This window comes from Penicillium bovifimosum (assembly GCF_028826915.1).
Source record: "Penicillium bovifimosum strain IBT 22155 chromosome Unknown utg000003l_segment0_segment0, whole genome shotgun sequence".
NCBI classification, from domain to species: Eukaryota; Fungi; Ascomycota; class Eurotiomycetes; order Eurotiales; family Aspergillaceae; genus Penicillium; species Penicillium bovifimosum.
This window is the reverse complement of record NW_026622712.1, coordinates 944,754-960,850: the sequence shown is the minus strand read 5'-3', so window position 1 is coordinate 960,850 and position 16,097 is coordinate 944,754. Positions and strand designations below refer to the sequence as shown.

The window sequence follows — 16,097 nt, the reverse complement described above, 5'->3', positions numbered from 1 at the left end:
GGAAAGAGCAGACTTGAACGAAAGAAAATGACTCAAGATTAGACAGAGGGACTAATAAGAAGAAGGGAAGTGTCTACTGTGTAGTAATGAAAGAGAGAAAGGCAGGAGTGCGAACAGGAGTGAAGGAGAAATATTTGATGGGGTGGACGGCAGAACTCAACAAATATCCAAATCCAGATGCCTGATGAGATGGCCTAGATCGTCTATAGACATTCCTCAGAGCAATGAGAGTTGTGAAGATAGAGCGATCCAACAAGGCCGGTTGAAAGAGGACCAGCGGCCCTCCAGGTCTATGCAGTAGAACTGGAGAGTGGAGATTCCTGGATCATGTATGCAGCGACAAGCAGCTTTGCCTTTGATGAGATCCACTGGCTGAAGATCGATCCGCGCTTATTCGAGCTTGCGGAGAACTCCGAGCGAGCTTGGGAAGAGAGACTTGATCTGCTGAACGAGTATCTAAAGGGTTGATATGGAACAGTTGGTGACTCGGACGCTGGAGGGATGGAAACTGGGGTTTTGTCTTGGGGCCCAGATGAATAGTATTCATTCACTTTAGCTTTTCGCCAGTAATTGGGGACAGGACAGGGATTCTGAGAGAAAATAAGCAAAAGAACAGACAGCGCAAGCAGAACAGCTGGGCGAGGGCCGGTGAAGAATGAGAGTCACGATATTGAAGCCGTCAAGCCGAGACCAAGAATGCTGAACCCATGGAGAGAGACATCAGGCCCAGGGACAGATACTACACGTGTCCAGCTGGCAATTTGTCTGGTTTAGTTGTGTTCCAAGGTTCGCCGAGGCGGAGTGAGAAAGTTAAAAATTCGCGTCTGAGTTCAAGTTGAAGTTTATTTAGTGAGATTGACTCTCCTAAACTGCCGTGAATGCCCACTAACATGAGAGGACAAGAAAAGGGAATCCGTACAAGTGACCTACACCATGTACGAGCAATATATCCCATCGGTTTAGATATTAGAAATCAACCCTTATCTCCGCCGAAACGGGGAAAAGGGGAAATCTCCGAGGTCGGAGACCCAATAACCTTTCGTAGTGCCGAGCTTGTGGGGCAATTGGCCAATCAGCAGCTCGTCCCCAAATCGGCGCGCTTCAAGGCTTCTCCAACGGTCCCGATTTTAATCGTTCGGGACCCAATCGTGTTCACTGTAACTCGCGGCCATCTCAGCACACTTTATCTTCGACTTTCTTCGCCACCTCCTGCTTCATAGTCTCTTATCTCCCTCGGGAGCCCCATGATTACCTATATCGCTCTTCTGATCCCTTGAGAGGCCTCTTCACGCCTCGTGCACATACATGTTCGACGTACATATCATCACCTCCTAATCGTACCTCTCGATGGTCGTTCTATGACTGCGACAACACCACTTCCGGCCCAGCACACACGGCAATGTCCCCATGTCGCATGCCGACATATCCGGCAGCAAGTTCACCCTTGCTGATCGCTCTATTGGTGATGGATTCGCGGAGCGTACCATAGTGGCCTGTCTCATCGGCATTGCCTGGTACAACGCCTTGGAATTGATCGTTCTGTGCTTCACCACCTTCAAACGATATGGCGGGTGCTACTTCTGGTGTCTCCTCATAGCCTCCTTCAGCATCATCCCTTTTGGTCTGGGATATCTCCTCCTCATATTCAATATCTATACCAATCTGTTCCCAGTGGCCATGGAGCTAGTCGCATGGGTGGGTATGGTAACTGGCCAGTCGTTGGTCCTCTGGTCTCGATTACACCTTGTCTGCTATAACACAACCGTCCTCCATGCCACTCTCGCTATGATCATTGTCAACGCAATCATCCTACACATCCCCGGTGCCGTCCTCGAACTCGGCAGTCATTCAAACAAACATCACCTCTTTCGCGAAGGCTTCGACATCTTCGAGCGTATCCAGTTGATCGGATTCTCCATACAAGAAACCATTCTCTCTGTCATCTACGCCTGGGAAGCCGCGCGACTGCTGAGTCTCCGCCCAAGAGGCCACTACCGAGGCACACTAGTCCAACTCATTATCGTGAACGTCGTCATGATTCTTATGGACGCTGCCATCATCGGAGTGCAGTACTCCGGCCTCTTCGACGTCCATGTCACCCTCAAGGCATTTGTCTACAGTGTTAAGCTCAAGCTGGAATATGCGATCTTGGGCAAATTAGTGGTCATGACGGAGGGGCCCAGCGGTAGTAATTCGGTCCCCACGGACCTTTCCGATTTCGTGGACCTCTCTCTCCACCACAATGGCGAGCCACAGCTGAATACGGACATATTCGCAGAGAATTCAGAGCACAGCCGTATACGAGGGTATTCTAAAGGCTCATCCACTGATCCGTTAAGACAAAGTCTCTCCGCTGGCCCCAGTCCGAGTGCCCACAGTCCGAGTTTGAATAACCCGGCTGTTAACGATCCTATATGTAAATAATGACCTTGTTCTCGATCCTTTCGTACATAGCACCTCTCGATTTATAAATTATAATGCACATACTCTTCTGTTTTTCACCAGTCGATTGTTACAGGTCCTCATACCTCTCGTCGCATCATTTGATACCGCCACTATCCTCGGCATAAGTTAGGGCCCTGCTACGATAAATGACAGCACACTTTAGATGAAAAACTGGATTATCAAAGGTGAAGAAGGAAGAGGAAAAAGAACAAGAGACAAGAGAGATGAGGACTGATAGATCCCTCACTGTCATGCGATCAAGCAACTTCCTGGGCACATACTTATCCACCCCATTTGACTACTTCCATCTGATGATCTGTAAACCCTGTCACTCATGACACTACCCCGGAAAAGAAGCGATCTGGCCCCTCAGATGGTGGCATCAATGATGGCAGGCCCCTGAAACGTACCAACGTTGGGCCCTGGCGCCACTAATGGCTCCCCAACAGTCAACTCTTCCTCGGTCCAGCCACAAGGCGCAAGCACGAAGCGCTCACAACAAGCGACCGTCTGCAAGGATCCTGCATACAATAGTAAATAGTTAGCCTCAAATGGACTAATCTATCATCTCCCCTTCAAATTCCCTCTCGCGCTGGCATGCCGAAAGCAAGCTCGCCCGTCGTGCGCAGAGACCAGACTGGCAATACCTCTGGCGCTGCACGCGGGTGTATCTTGCTCCGAGGAGGGCGTTGCAGGGACTAAACGCTCCGTGTGAGGATGGACCTGCGTCAGAAGCGGGCGTAGGCAAGGATAGACTGCGGCACAGGCTGAGCACAGCTCAATGGGTCCAGTTACCCGAAGGGCGAGTGCGTGGGGTTGCGGGGGATATCTGACTGATGTACTATCTGTAGGTAGGGGGAGCAGGGAGTATCAGGAACTCCTGGGGTAATCCCCGTGAAGCGTAGGGTTGGGTATATTCCTCGTAACTGGGTATTGCATCAATATGGATGAGAGACGTCGTCCATAGCTTGGCGATATTGACGCATGGGTCAATTGCTTTGCCAGTGCCTGTTAACGGTATTTATCCTTTTAACGTCATTTCCTCGAAATGGGGTTGAACAGGACTCAGTATCGCCGCATCGCAGCTGTATGACGAATTGGATAGCTAGGGAAAAGGATGCCCACAGGACCCTTATTGATATGGCGTAGGAGAGTGTCCCGTGGGGAGTCGATCAGGTCTGACATGGCCTCCATTGAGCAATTAGCCAATTACTATTTGAAAACTCATTGAACTTTTCAATCAAGCTCCAATCTCGATCTGACTTCAGATAAAGCTGACGAAAATGGAGACGCTAATCTCAATGTAGTAAATAGTGGATGGGGCCCCGATCAAGCCCCCTTTTCTGAGGATGGTGGCTGAGAGATTGGAGCTTGAGCTTTGGAGCTTCCAGAATGAACTAGACTGATCTCACATGCTTAGCCATGACAACTGCCGGGTCCCATTGATCAACAGGTTGCATGAATTTGCATGAAATTATCGACCAACTACGAAGGAATATTTCATCGTAACTAAGACATATGTCATATTGAAAAACCCTAAAACCATAATGTTGACGTCACGTTGAGCAGAGTCTGATAGTAAAGACCCACATCGACGTGGACCATGGATGATGATGAAGCGCGTGTGCCAAGACTTCGATCTAGGCAAGTTTTGTGGATCGTTTGGAAATTTTGGGCCCTTTTAGTTGGAAGCTATGGCTTTAATGCCAAAATAGCCGCATTATGGAGATGATGGGGTCGATGGAGCTTGAGGAGTTCATGGAGATACAGAGTACGGAGTACAAGAGTACCAATTGAGTACATGGCAACCATATTCTACATAATTATATTCTAATATTCTCAATTGAAATGTTCCAGGCAACATGAGAATCAAAGTGGTGCAAACAGGAAAGGGAGCAAACTTCCGTGTGCATAGTGGCCAGACAAGGTGCCACCACAGGATGACGTCAGAGAATGATCACCGACTGTGGCTAGCGTGGTATAGAGCAGAAAGAAGCAAGTGGACTGGTTGAGTGGTAGCTTTTCTAGGTCACAGTAGGGAAAGAACGACTGGGTAGCTCCTTCTGGTAGGGATCTTTGCCTGCTTCTTGGATCATAATGGCGCTATATCTGACTTTCCTTTTATATGACCTCCCTTCCTTCCCTCGACCTTTTTCCTCCCATATTTTCCTCATTCCCCCAGTGATACCCCTTGTTTTCGTGCCTATACAGGTTAATTCTCTTGCGTGTGTCACCCTTGTTTGTCATTCATGCAAACTCTGGCTAACTCGCCCTTGCTTAGTTCATACATAATTCCTCTTTACCTCAATCTCCTCTTCATCATTGGTCTTTGATACACAAGCACTTCCATCATGTCTGTCAACGTTCCCACCAACCCCAAGCAGAAGGAGAAGGTATGTATGATTCACGTGTACTGGTGTCTCCACAGTTACTGACACGGTTCTCTCTTAGGATATCAATGCGAAGCTTCAGTTGTTTGGTATCTATCATGGTATGTCAACCGTCGCGTCATCCGATCGCTCGTCACTGTGCTAATCATCTGTACTATATAGCCTTCAAGAACAGCAAGCTTCCATCGGTACGTCTACTTTGGTGGTTTACCGTTGTCCCGTATACTGACGCGTTTCACCTCCACAGAACAAGCAATGCGACATTGCTTTGAACACTGCCTTGAACTCGAAAGCCCTCACATCTCCTCCTAGTGAACTCTCAGCGGATGGAAAGACCCTTGTGGCCGACCTGCGCAATGTCATTGACGAGGCCAAGAAAATGCTCTTGGTCAAGAACGAGGGTGAACTGATCCAGGACTTTGTCTACCAAGCCACGAAGATCTCCGCCGGTGATGCCAAGCGCCCTCAAGTTCCTCTCAATAAGGAGACCGGTCAGCAGGATGCCGAGAGAGCTCTGGAGGGTCTGAAGACTCTGGGCACACTTATGATCACCAATGGAGAGTTCAGAAAGCTACGTAAGTAATGCCTCCTGTGCATCATGGATGACACCTAACGAGCTGCAGTGAATGATGCCATGACTCTTGGCAAGGACATCGCCGCCGATGCTTCCCAGAAGGCTGCCAACCAGGTTCGCCCCTCTGAGGAGGACCTTGCGCAGATTGACCAGCCCGCCGAGGACAATGTGTGGCACGAGAAGCCCAACATTTCCAAGGAGGACCTGAAAGCTAAGGCCAAGAAGAACAAAGCTGTATGTATCTGTGATACACTCATGATTTCGTCCGCTGACGCTGGTCCAGGCAACGCAGAACGAGGCTCAGGCTACCGTCGCCGAGAATGATTCCGGTGTGTCGACAAACAGCAAGGCCAAGGAGTACTCCGACAAGACCAAGAACTACTTGTCCGAGAAGATTCCCAAGGAGCGTCGTGAGCAGACTGTCTGGCGCCTGAAGAAGATGATCATCGAGATCCAGGGCCATGCTGACTGTGAGTCACAACGTAATCACTCAATTGATGAGAAATCTCGCTAATCAATAAAACAGACCAGCAAGCCGTCGAGACCTTGTTGACCATGGCCGAGCAGTATGCTGGTCACACCAAGGAGGCTACTAAGCAGGGCGGCAGCTCTGCCCGTGGCGTTTTGAAGAACGACAGCGTTCAGGCTGTTCAGTACAACTTGCGCACTCTTATCGAGCGCTTCGCCAACAACACTTCCCTGGATGCCTTCTTCGACTCGCTGAACACCATCTACCGTGATGCTGAGAAGGACCCCGAACTCCGCAACTGGTTCAAGAATGTCGACACCTTGATTCGGTATGTACTCTCAAGCCGAAAGAACAAATTGAGGATCGCAAACTAATCAATCTTAGTAAATCTCTGCGTGAGCAAGGCTTCATCATGGAGGATGAGTGCAACCGCCAGTGGAACGAGCTCTATGACAAGGGCCGTTACCTCCTGCGTGAGCGTTATCGCGGCCACTCCGACCGCGTCGTCGATGAGGTCAAGTTTTTGGCCGACCAATTCGAGAGTGACCCGCAGAATCAGGCTCTTGCTAGGGCTTTCCAGAAACTCTTCAGGGACTTGGGCCGCGACGCCGAAGGAAAAGTTACCTTCAAGCCGGACCTCCTTCGCGATCTCCGCGATATTATCATCCCTAACATTTTCGAGAATGTTCGCTACGTTCCTATTCCTCGTATCGAAGTCTCGGACCCCATGGTCGATGTCGTTGTTGAGAACCTGACCATCGAGAGCGACAACCTGATGCCCAACGTCGTGGAGTTCGGCAGTGACAACTACTTCCGGTGGGGCCGCAAGAAGATCGCCAACAAGCGTGACAACAAGATCATGATTTCCATGTCCGGCATCCAGGCTGATTTGCGGGATGTTAGCTACTACATCAAGAAGAAGGAAGGTTTCCCCGCCATCACTGACCGCGGTATTATGGACATCTTCCTCGGCGGAGAAGGTCTCAGCATCAAGATCGCTGCGTCTACCGCTCAGGATAAGGACAAGGAGAACTTTGTCAAGCTGGACAAGGTGAATGTGGGCATCAAGAACATGGATATCAAGTTGAAGAAGTCTAGTCACAAGATCCTCTTCAACACGTTCAAGCCCATGCTGTTCCGTGTCGTTCGGCCCGCCCTCCAGAAGGTGGTCGAGGGACAGATCCGTGAGGCCTTCCGGAAGGGCGATGCTTTCGCCAAGGAGATCCACACTGAGGCCATCCGTGCCCAGGAGGCTGCCCGTGAAGATCCCGAGAACGCCCCCTCAATCTTCTCGCGCTACGCCGATGCCATCCGGGCTCGCGCCCAGGCCCAGGCCAAGAAGGCGGAGGCTGTCGCTAAGCGCGACACCAAGGTCCAGACTGTTATGACTCTTCACGATTCCATCTTCCCAGGTATCGAGCTTCCGGGCGGTGTTTCCAGCAAGGCCACCGAGTACGCCGAGCTGGCCGCCAAGGGCGAGCGCTGGGAGTCTCCTATCTTCAGCATCGGCGATGCCTCCGAGTCCACTGGCATTCCGTCTGCGGGCCCCATCACTAACAAGCCCCACGGCGCCAGCAGCCAAGGTGCGGGCGCTGCCGGAGTTGCCTCCGCTGCAGGTGTTTCGGGCGCTACCACTGCCGCAGCTTCCGGTACTGCCAACGCGACCAATGGCAACAATGTCTCGGGATACCAAGCTCGTGGCTTCTCCGATGAGGTTGACAAGGCCTTTGTCGATGGCAAGACCCCGGATCTGGGGAATGCCATTAAGACCGGCACGAACGGTGTCAATGGAGTCAACGGCGTCAGCGGTGCAAACGGGGTCACTGGCGTCACTGGCGTCCACGGCGTTGGCAACGGTGCTACTCCCGTCAACACCACTGGAACCACCGCCTAAATTGGGCGGCCGTGGGCAAAATCTTCATGACATTCCTCCCAACGTGACTTTCCTATGTCTGTGCTATTGATGCGTGTGGTTTTCTGGCTTTTCCGTGTTTTATTGCTATGATTTCCCCTTGTGTACAACGACTTGCTCTTTCTAGTATTACTATTGATTGTCGGTAGCCTAATCAATACCTAATGCCACCGCTGTTTGCGTTGAACACATTCCACAGTACTCTGTAGACTGTAGTAAGAGAAATCTAGAGCTTCCGGAGTATTGGAGGAAGCTTAATTGAGAGTACGTAGAAGGTGCGACAAAGCCGGATCAGATATTCAAAAAAGTAAACTGAATTTCACTATACAAGAAGCCCGGGGGATAAATTGCCCTCACATTGCTGTCTCTTCTTTTTGGCATCCGCTGCGTATAACATTTTCAACTCATTAATCTCAAATACTAGATGTCTACTTCCTGCCCGTTCACATCTGATCAAAGTACTTCTGCCAACCCAATTCGCGTAGCTTAGTTCCCTTCAACTCCATGTTCTCGGCACGGGCAGCTTCAGCATACGTCTCGACCTTGCGCTGGATGGCGGGGTCGAAGGATCCCAGCACACGCGCAGCGAGGAGGGCAGCATTGATGCTGTTGTTGATGCCAACGGTGGCGACGGGGACACCTGGGTAGATTGTTAGATATTATTTCGGACAAACAGATAATGATTAGACGGGGGCTGTAGAAAAGACAAGAGATGGGGGTTGGGTTGGTAGAATCAAACGTACCACGCGGCATTTGAACAATGCTGTACAAACTATCAACGCCGTCGAGGGAGCTACCCTTAACGGGTACACCGATAACGGGGAGGGCAGTGTGAGCGGCCGCCATACCGGGCAGGTGGGCGGCACCGCCGGCAGCAGCGATGATCACCTTGATACCGCGCGAGGCCGCCTTTCCTGCATACTCGGCCATATAATCGGGCGTGCGGTGGGCAGAGGTAATCTCGACCTCGGGCTCGATACCGAAGTAATCACGCAGGAGCTTAAGACCCGGGACGAGGGTCTTCAGGTCGGAATCGGAGCCCATGATGACAGCGACGGAGGGGGCTTGCTTAGATGGGCCAGATTTGGCAGGCTTGGTCTTGATATCTGAGCGCTCAGCGCGCATCTTGTCGACGACATCGATGAGCGGCTGGATCATGGTTTCGGCTTCGTGCATAGTCGCGGCTGCGACGGTAACGTGGCCCATTTTGCGGCCGGGCTTTGCGTCGCCCTTGCTGTAGAGGTGGATGCTGGCGTTGGGGATGTTGAGGGCGGCTTCTGTGGCCTTGAGGTGGGAGTCTGGTGTTGCGCCGCCGATGATGTTGAGCATGATGGAGGGTTGGAGGAGTTCGAGGCTCTTGGGTGGGATGGGCAGGTCGAGGATGGCGCGGATGTGGCTGTCGAATTGGGACAGGGCGCAGCCTTCGATTGTCCAGTGGCCTGAGTTGTGGATTCGGCTGGCTAGCTCGCAGAGCATTAGGCTGTTGTCTTCGAGTAGGAACATCTCGACGCCGAAGGCGCCTTTGCCTTCGAAGGCGGAGACGGCTTTGCGGGCTAGTGCTTGGGCTTGCTGGTTGATGGCCTCGGGGACGTTGCGGGCTGGCGCGTACACCAGCTTGCATATTGAGTCCTCTTGGACTGTCTCGACGGTGGGGTAGGAGAGGACCCCGTCCTTGGTTTTGATGACCATGACGGCGAGTTCCTGGGATGTATATTAGAGGGAGCTGCGAGGTGTGGGTTTTCGATGGCGGGCTTCAGCCACTCACCATCTTGAAGTAGGCCCATTTCTCGGCATAGAGAGGGCGGTCCTTAAGAGCCTCGAGGGCTTCGGGGATATCCTCTTTGGAGTTCACACGGAAGTTTCCTTGGCGCTTGTTAACAAATTGTATACCGTTCGGAGATCGAGTGACTCACCACGTCCGTCGTATGCCATGGTCTTCGACTTCAACATCATGGGGTAGCCCAATTGTTCTCCAACCTGTGCTAGTTCCTCCGGGGTATTGTTGACCAATTCCCGGTGGTCGGCCATGGGAATTCCATATTTGCGGAGATGTTCCTTCTGGTTGAACTTGTTCTGAATTGTTCGAATGGCCTGCCAGCTGGGCTCCACTCGTACTTTCGACGCAACTTCCTCCAGAGCGTAGGTGTCGACGTGCTCAATCTCGGCGGTAATAACATCACAAGTCTCTGCTAGCTTGCGGACAGCATCGGGCTCCTTGAAAGAGCCGGTGACATGGCCGTCGTGCGCACTGATTTGCTTGGCCGGAGAGTTATCGGCGTCCAGGACGTTGCACTGAATGTTCAATCGGTTGGCGGACTCAACGAGCATGCGGCCAAGCTGGCCACCGCCGAGAATTCCGACCTTGGGCGAGTTCCACATGATATCGAGCGAATGAGTCAATTGATCGAAATATGTTGAAATCGAGGGATCGCCGCTCTGCCCCTCCAACTCCCGAAAATTCGCGGAGAGTCACGTGCTGCTATCGATAAGCTCGGGCCAATCACCGATAGCGACATACGCGCTCTTGTCGCAGCTCCATTCCTCTGCTTCTCCATGCACATTTGACTTGGACAATGGCTCTGGGTAGGTTGATCACCACAGTTGCAGTCGCAGTCTGAGCTACGATGGACATCGCTAATACTAAGATTATAGACGAGGAAGCTCTCCAAATAGCCGCCAATGGCGGCCCAATAGATCCGTACGTGACGCTGTGCCAAGATACATGATCGCTTGTGAGGCTAACGCGCTGATACAGGGAGAGATGGAATGGCATGGCTGCGCCACTGATTGAGCGACTAGAATACGTGCGCTATACATCGCTCCCCCTGATCAACCTTTCTGACCTGTAGCTCCAGATCGTCTACAATGTGTTCCCAATGCCTCAAGTGCGCCCCGAGCATATCGGCCAGCAACCGTTTCCCAGTCATCCTCCCCAGACAAACACCGCTCCATCCGGGAGCAGCAATAACTCCTCGTCCGACCTTATGCCTCCACCGATACCCAGCTCTTCCCTGTCGAGCGAACGAGTGCCAGACTCCCAGCCCCAGTCATCTGGCGCGAGTGCAGATAGCCAGCTTCCACCGGCGCTCGCATTCCTTTTGAGCGCCATTCGTTCTTCGATTAATTCCTTTTTCAAGGAGAAACCCCCACATACTATCCAGAGACTCGCAGAGCTGATTCTCTACCCCACCAAGCATTACAGGACATTACCCGCGTATCTACGAGCTGTCGATCGCGTTGTCTCTGTAACAAGCTCTGCGGATATCTTCCCGTTCAAAACGCCTGCTTCAGACCCCCTATCTAACGGCCTGCATCCTGGCAACGGTGGGGCTTATGTGACTCCGGACTATGCCCACTGTTTCGGGAGTGATGAGTCTTTGGGTGGTGCACTACTTACTCCTATCCCGTGGCTAATCAATGTCCCATTCGACGGCGATGATGCGAACGGAGATTCTGACGTTCTAGCCGAAGGTTCTTTTATTCCGATCACATAACCAGCATTGCACTTTCCACTGACATGAACATCTAGGCCCGGGCGAAACTCTACCCATACAACCCCAAGAGCAATCAGGCCTAGCGATCCAGCCACTACCCGAGACTGAAGAAGGCATGTCTACAGCCTCACCAGAGCCATCTGACGAGGTCCCTCACGCGCGTGGTCCAATCCGCCTCGGGGTGGAAGACATGGGTCTGCAAGACGGAAAGGGCGTAGAGATGGATCTTGGCGCAGATGGTGCCAATGACGTCCCGGCTGCAGTCGCCGCCACTGCGGCAACAGAGCAAGAGGAAACGAAGGAGGAGTCAACCCCCGGCAAAGATGGTGATATCGTGTCCGAGAACAAACCGAATGAAGGCGAGGAAGCTAAGAATGAGGGGGCTTCTACGGAGACCGGAGCGGGCAATGCAGAGTCTGAATCGACTGCTGATTTATCCCAAGCGTCGGATGCCGGAAATGCATAAGCGGGTCATGGTCTTCGATTTGGCTTTGGTTTCTTCTTATTTTCTTCTCAGTTTGTCTTATCCTGGTTTCTAGCATCATGAGTCACGACCTACCTACATCGATCGACTCTCTCATCGAGAGATTTTGCAATGTTTCTCTTCTCTGTAGTCTTGGGATGGAGTCCTTACTCCTATAGTATGGTTCGAGTATGAGTATCAGACTGTTTGTTTCTGTAGTATTACATGGGAGTGACCTACAGCGCTTAACTCTAATTGAACGTTGGGTAACACCGCTCTTCCATAATGGAAGGGAGTCTCACGTGAAACTTTCTCCCTCTTGCTAACCTTACTACAAAACGAACCTTGCCACAAAGACGTAGGCACGCCCGCTGCAAGCGAAGATGAAGAGAAGCGAATTCTCGGCAAATAACCAGAGCCCCACAGAGCGCAACATGAGCCTCGGCTTCTGTAGTATCTGGAAGCCAGTCTGGTTGCGAATATGCTACGATCCCACCCACTCGCAGAGAAGTATGGGCGGATGAAGAGATCAGCTTGCGTTCCCGGAGGTGGGAGGAGTCCCAGGGGCAATCAGAGTGCAGTCTAGGCGATGAAATGCTTCTACGCCTTCGAAAACGGCTCCCCAGATGCATCATGCGTGGAGAGAAAAGTACTAGTGCGGATGGTCTGGTCTAACAGATTTCCAGGGAGACCAGGTTTCTCTCGAGAAGCATCGACAGAGTACTTGTTGGACTGTCAAGCTATCACTGCAGGACTGGTCAGTGATCAAGGTACTTTGGATAAATCTAAAATCAAAAAAGAACATGGCCAGATCCTGTGGGCGAATCGTGTTGATCCTGGTTAACATGAATGAGCCTTTCAATGGCCCAAGAGATTCCTGTGGTCTCGACTCTGGACTCTCGGCTTCTCGCAGAGATTGTCGCCGTGTCGGCTATGTGGGGGGCGTTGATCGTGGGATGAGAGCCCTCAGCCCTGGAGCATAGACCATAGCTTCTCACCTCCGATGAAGCAGACGATGCAAACAAAGTAAACAAAAAAACAAGCACTAGGACGTGGCGTAAGCCTGCATGAGCCACAAGCCCCAGCTGGGCCAACTCAAACAACCAAGGGCCAAGGGCCCAGAATTCCCCCCGCAAGGTCTGGGCCCTTTTGGGCCTCCTTTCAAGGGTCTATAATTAACCTCAAATCTGGGATCCGGTCTAGAACTGGCTTATTCTCGACCCCTGCAGTTCGTCTCGGGCTATCCCGTGTAGAATGAGTTCGGGAGGCGGGTCAATCTTGGATCTGATATTGCCTGCTTTTTTGTGGGCACGGAGGGGTCTACTCCGCACATAATCTTATGTGCGCAATACAATAGTTTGATACTATGTGTAAATCCGATTGAGTCCTATGTTACCTACACGTACTTTGTATCAATTATGGAGCACAGGTGCTATTGATACGGACAAGAAGCCCTACAAGACGGATGCGGAATGGCGGGTGGACCAGCTAGCAGCCCTTGCCCTGTACATCGGCACATAGAATGTAGGTATGAAAAGTATGTTTCAATATTTACCTGAGGAAAGTAAAAGTCCCTTCAGCGGTGTCTGAGATACAACGTATAAGTCGCACCAAAAATCGCCCCCTCCAGGTAAGTCAATAGAACAAACCGCACCGCCAACGCCAGAACCTGTAAGAGGCGGGAAAATCAACCGCGATTCAAGCCCGCGAAAGAGGAAAAGCAAAAATGTACGATTTGAGAACTTGGAACCTCATTATAGACAAGTGGGAATCGTGAGTCAATAGACAGGCGGAAAGGAGTTGTATGAGTGTGAAAATGAAAGCGAAATGAAGGACCGGATATGGGTTAACCAGGTCGACCAGCTTGCACAGCAAGCATTGGTTGTTGAGGTTGAGAGTACATGCGCTGCCGTTTCGGCATGTTGGGGTTATCGGTGGCGCTGGACATGTCGGACATCTGACGGCGATGCGGAGGGCGGACGGGAGCCCCTGCCGAGGGGACTCCGACTGGGGGCGGTGGTGCTGGGTACTGGACGCCATTCTGATCAACAGTGTAGGCAGCCGGTTGAGCGGTGACGTATGGTCCTTGGACTGGGGGCATGTTTGATGGCACGGCCTGCATGTTCTGGAATTGGCCGGGGGATTGCCAGTTGGTCATGGAGCCAGCGGGGGACTGGCCTGGGGAGCTATCTTCTTTGATAGACTGAGCGGCCGAATTTTGAGCTGCAGCTGCCATGGTCACGGCGGCTGCGGAAGGTTGTACTGGTTCCATTCCGGGATTTTGTGGGGAGAGCTTGAGATGGTCCAGATGTCTCTCAAGCATCTCAAGAAGACTCTTGCGAGTGAATGGTTTCGGAAGCACGTCATCCATTCCTGGGACGAGTTAGTGGAAGACCTTCTGGCATCAGGGTGTCTTTCTTACCGTGTTGGAAGTAAAGCTGGATATCGTCACTTCGGATGTTCGAGGTCATGGCGATGATAGGAGTGCGGTCGAACTGGCGGATGAGATGGCATGCCGATACACCGTCCAAATTGGGCATGATGATATCCATCAGAATGAGGTCGTATTTTGAGCCACCCTGAATCTTGTTCACAGCCTCCAAGCCATCGAACTAACGGAGAAATTAGCAAGGCTGTGCTGGTCAATACAACACCGAGTACTTACCGCAGTATCAATAACACATGAGAAAGAGTACAGGAATTTCCCACCAATTTGCCGACATGTAGCATCGTCCTCAACCAAGAGGATCTGCGGGCTGCGCACCCAACCGGGGTCCACGTTCGTGCTTTTCTTTCGGTTGTCGGGGAATTGCCGACGAGCATCTGCGGGATCCATTTCTTGCTTGGCAGGCATCGGGTACGGAACATTGTTGATATGCTCGCTGTACATGGGATCGATGCCATTCGTGGCGCCCACAGGATACACTACTTGTTCCAGGTCGCCGGCCATCTTAGGGTAAACAATTGCGGGGTTCTGAGGTGCGGCAGTCGGGGGACGGATCGCACCGTTTCGCGCATTCGGATCAATTGTAGGGGTCGAAACGACGGCCTTTTGGGGATCGTTCATCGAGTCGACGCCGTTCATATTGCCGTTCATATTGAATTGGAGTTCAGCGTTCATGTCGTTCAGGAGCTTCGAGGCTTGCTGGAGAGGCGATGAGGGTTCGTCGTCCACTGTGCCCGCCTGAGAAGGACTCATGGTAGTTCCGCCTTGGAAGGAGACGCCCTTGTTATCCCGTCGTTGGCGCGCATCCACCGAGAGCAAATAGGTCATCACTTGGTTCATGACATTCTCGTGATTCAAAACTGTCTTCTGCACGCGCATCACTTCCTGGAGCATGAGCGAATGATCGACGGTGAGCTGGGCATAGCGATCTGATAAATGTTGGATCTGCTGCTGTTGGGCGACAATCTGCTGGTTCAGTAGATCAATCTGTTGGGTGGGTACGGAATCATCGCTGGGTTGGGTTTGTTTTCGTGGCGCGGGGGCCTTGCGCCGAATATTGTCGAGGGAATCTTTACTATTTGCGCGAAACTCGGGGTGTTTGAATTCCCATGCCTGTTGGATTCTGCGTGAGACCTCGGCGCGACCGACCTGCAGATTGGGAGGGGGCCTACATTCTGTCCGTATGGCGACTGGCCATTTTCTTCATTGTTCTGGCGGACCTTGTGGAAGTCATATTTGTTTAACTGGCGAACGAAACTGGCGAAGTTGCTGTGTTTGAAGTGTTTTGGTAGGATGGTCTTGGTAAATTTCTCGCACTGTCGGGGGATTCAAGTTAGCTCCAACACGAGCGGTTCAAAGAAACGGGCGCATTACCTCCAGCACCACAAATGAATCACCTTCATCTCCCCAGCGTACAATAGACGCGTAGGTTGGGTCCTCCAGCATTCTATAGGATACATCGGTCAGATCTTCGAAATGGGGCCGGTGAGGTACCAGGGGTAGAGAAAGGCAGGATATGATTGACGATCAGAGAGCAGGACTCACTTGTACAATTTGCGTACCTATTTCATGTTTTCATTAGTATATTGATCAGAGCAGGGTATAGAATCACATCACTAACAAAGTCGCTAGAGTTCCCAGCGGGGGCGGAATTGGAAGAGGTCTGGCCACCGTCCATGCTGGGCTAGACGGGTCGCGACCGGTCGAACAAGCAGGTCTGGACTCGTCCCAACGATCGACTTGAAAAATATAAGGGAACCCGAATATCTTTCAGAAAGAAGAAATGAGGCCAGGAAGAAACAGGCCGGTTCTTTTCGGAGGATGGGAGAAGGGAAAAAATTGGGAAATAATAACGGAGGGGAAATGAGCGGTAGAGCCAAGTACCAAAGTTACTGTGGAGGTCT

General features: G+C 51.8%; 5 protein-coding genes across 5 annotated transcripts; 3 read left to right on the top strand and 2 right to left on the bottom strand.

Moving 5' to 3' along the window:
- Nucleotides 1-1,407: 1,407 nt before the first annotated feature.
- N7515_003414 (uncharacterized protein) lies at nt 1,408-2,424 on the top strand (the record flags this gene model as incomplete). Its single annotated transcript, XM_056664158.1, has 1 exon — nt 1,408-2,424. The coding sequence occupies one exon, from the start codon at nt 1,408-1,410 to the stop codon at nt 2,422-2,424; it is 1,017 nt and encodes a 338-aa protein (XP_056523215.1).
- A 2,372-nt stretch (nt 2,425-4,796) lies between these two features.
- N7515_003413 (uncharacterized protein) lies at nt 4,797-7,772 on the top strand (the record flags this gene model as incomplete). The annotated part of the gene is made up of 8 exons (XM_056664157.1): nt 4,797-4,838; nt 4,897-4,936; nt 4,998-5,023; nt 5,083-5,410; nt 5,459-5,643; nt 5,693-5,879; nt 5,936-6,206; nt 6,263-7,772. The coding sequence occupies 8 exons, from the start codon at nt 4,797-4,799 to the stop codon at nt 7,770-7,772; spliced, it is 2,589 nt and encodes an 862-aa protein (XP_056523214.1).
- Nucleotides 7,773-8,233: 461 nt separating this feature from the next.
- N7515_003412 (phosphoribosylaminoimidazole carboxylase ADE2) lies at nt 8,234-10,169 on the bottom strand (the record flags this gene model as incomplete). Its single annotated transcript, XM_056664156.1, has 4 exons — nt 8,234-8,430; nt 8,534-9,491; nt 9,556-9,653; nt 9,704-10,169. The coding sequence occupies 4 exons, from the start codon at nt 10,167-10,169 to the stop codon at nt 8,234-8,236; spliced, it is 1,719 nt and encodes a 572-aa protein (XP_056523213.1).
- A 245-nt stretch (nt 10,170-10,414) lies between these two features.
- On the top strand, nt 10,415-11,750 carry N7515_003411 (uncharacterized protein; the record flags this gene model as incomplete). Its single annotated transcript, XM_056664155.1, has 4 exons — nt 10,415-10,488; nt 10,546-10,594; nt 10,646-11,261; nt 11,320-11,750. 4 exons carry the CDS (start codon nt 10,415-10,417, stop codon nt 11,748-11,750), a joined length of 1,170 nt encoding a protein of 389 aa, XP_056523212.1.
- A 1,843-nt stretch (nt 11,751-13,593) lies between these two features.
- On the bottom strand, nt 13,594-15,871 carry skn7 (uncharacterized protein; the record flags this gene model as incomplete). Its single annotated transcript, XM_056664154.1, has 7 exons — nt 13,594-14,120; nt 14,170-14,359; nt 14,413-15,306; nt 15,366-15,509; nt 15,568-15,640; nt 15,739-15,755; nt 15,815-15,871. The coding sequence occupies 7 exons, from the start codon at nt 15,869-15,871 to the stop codon at nt 13,594-13,596; spliced, it is 1,902 nt and encodes a 633-aa protein (XP_056523211.1).
- Nucleotides 15,872-16,097: the final 226 nt, after the last annotated feature.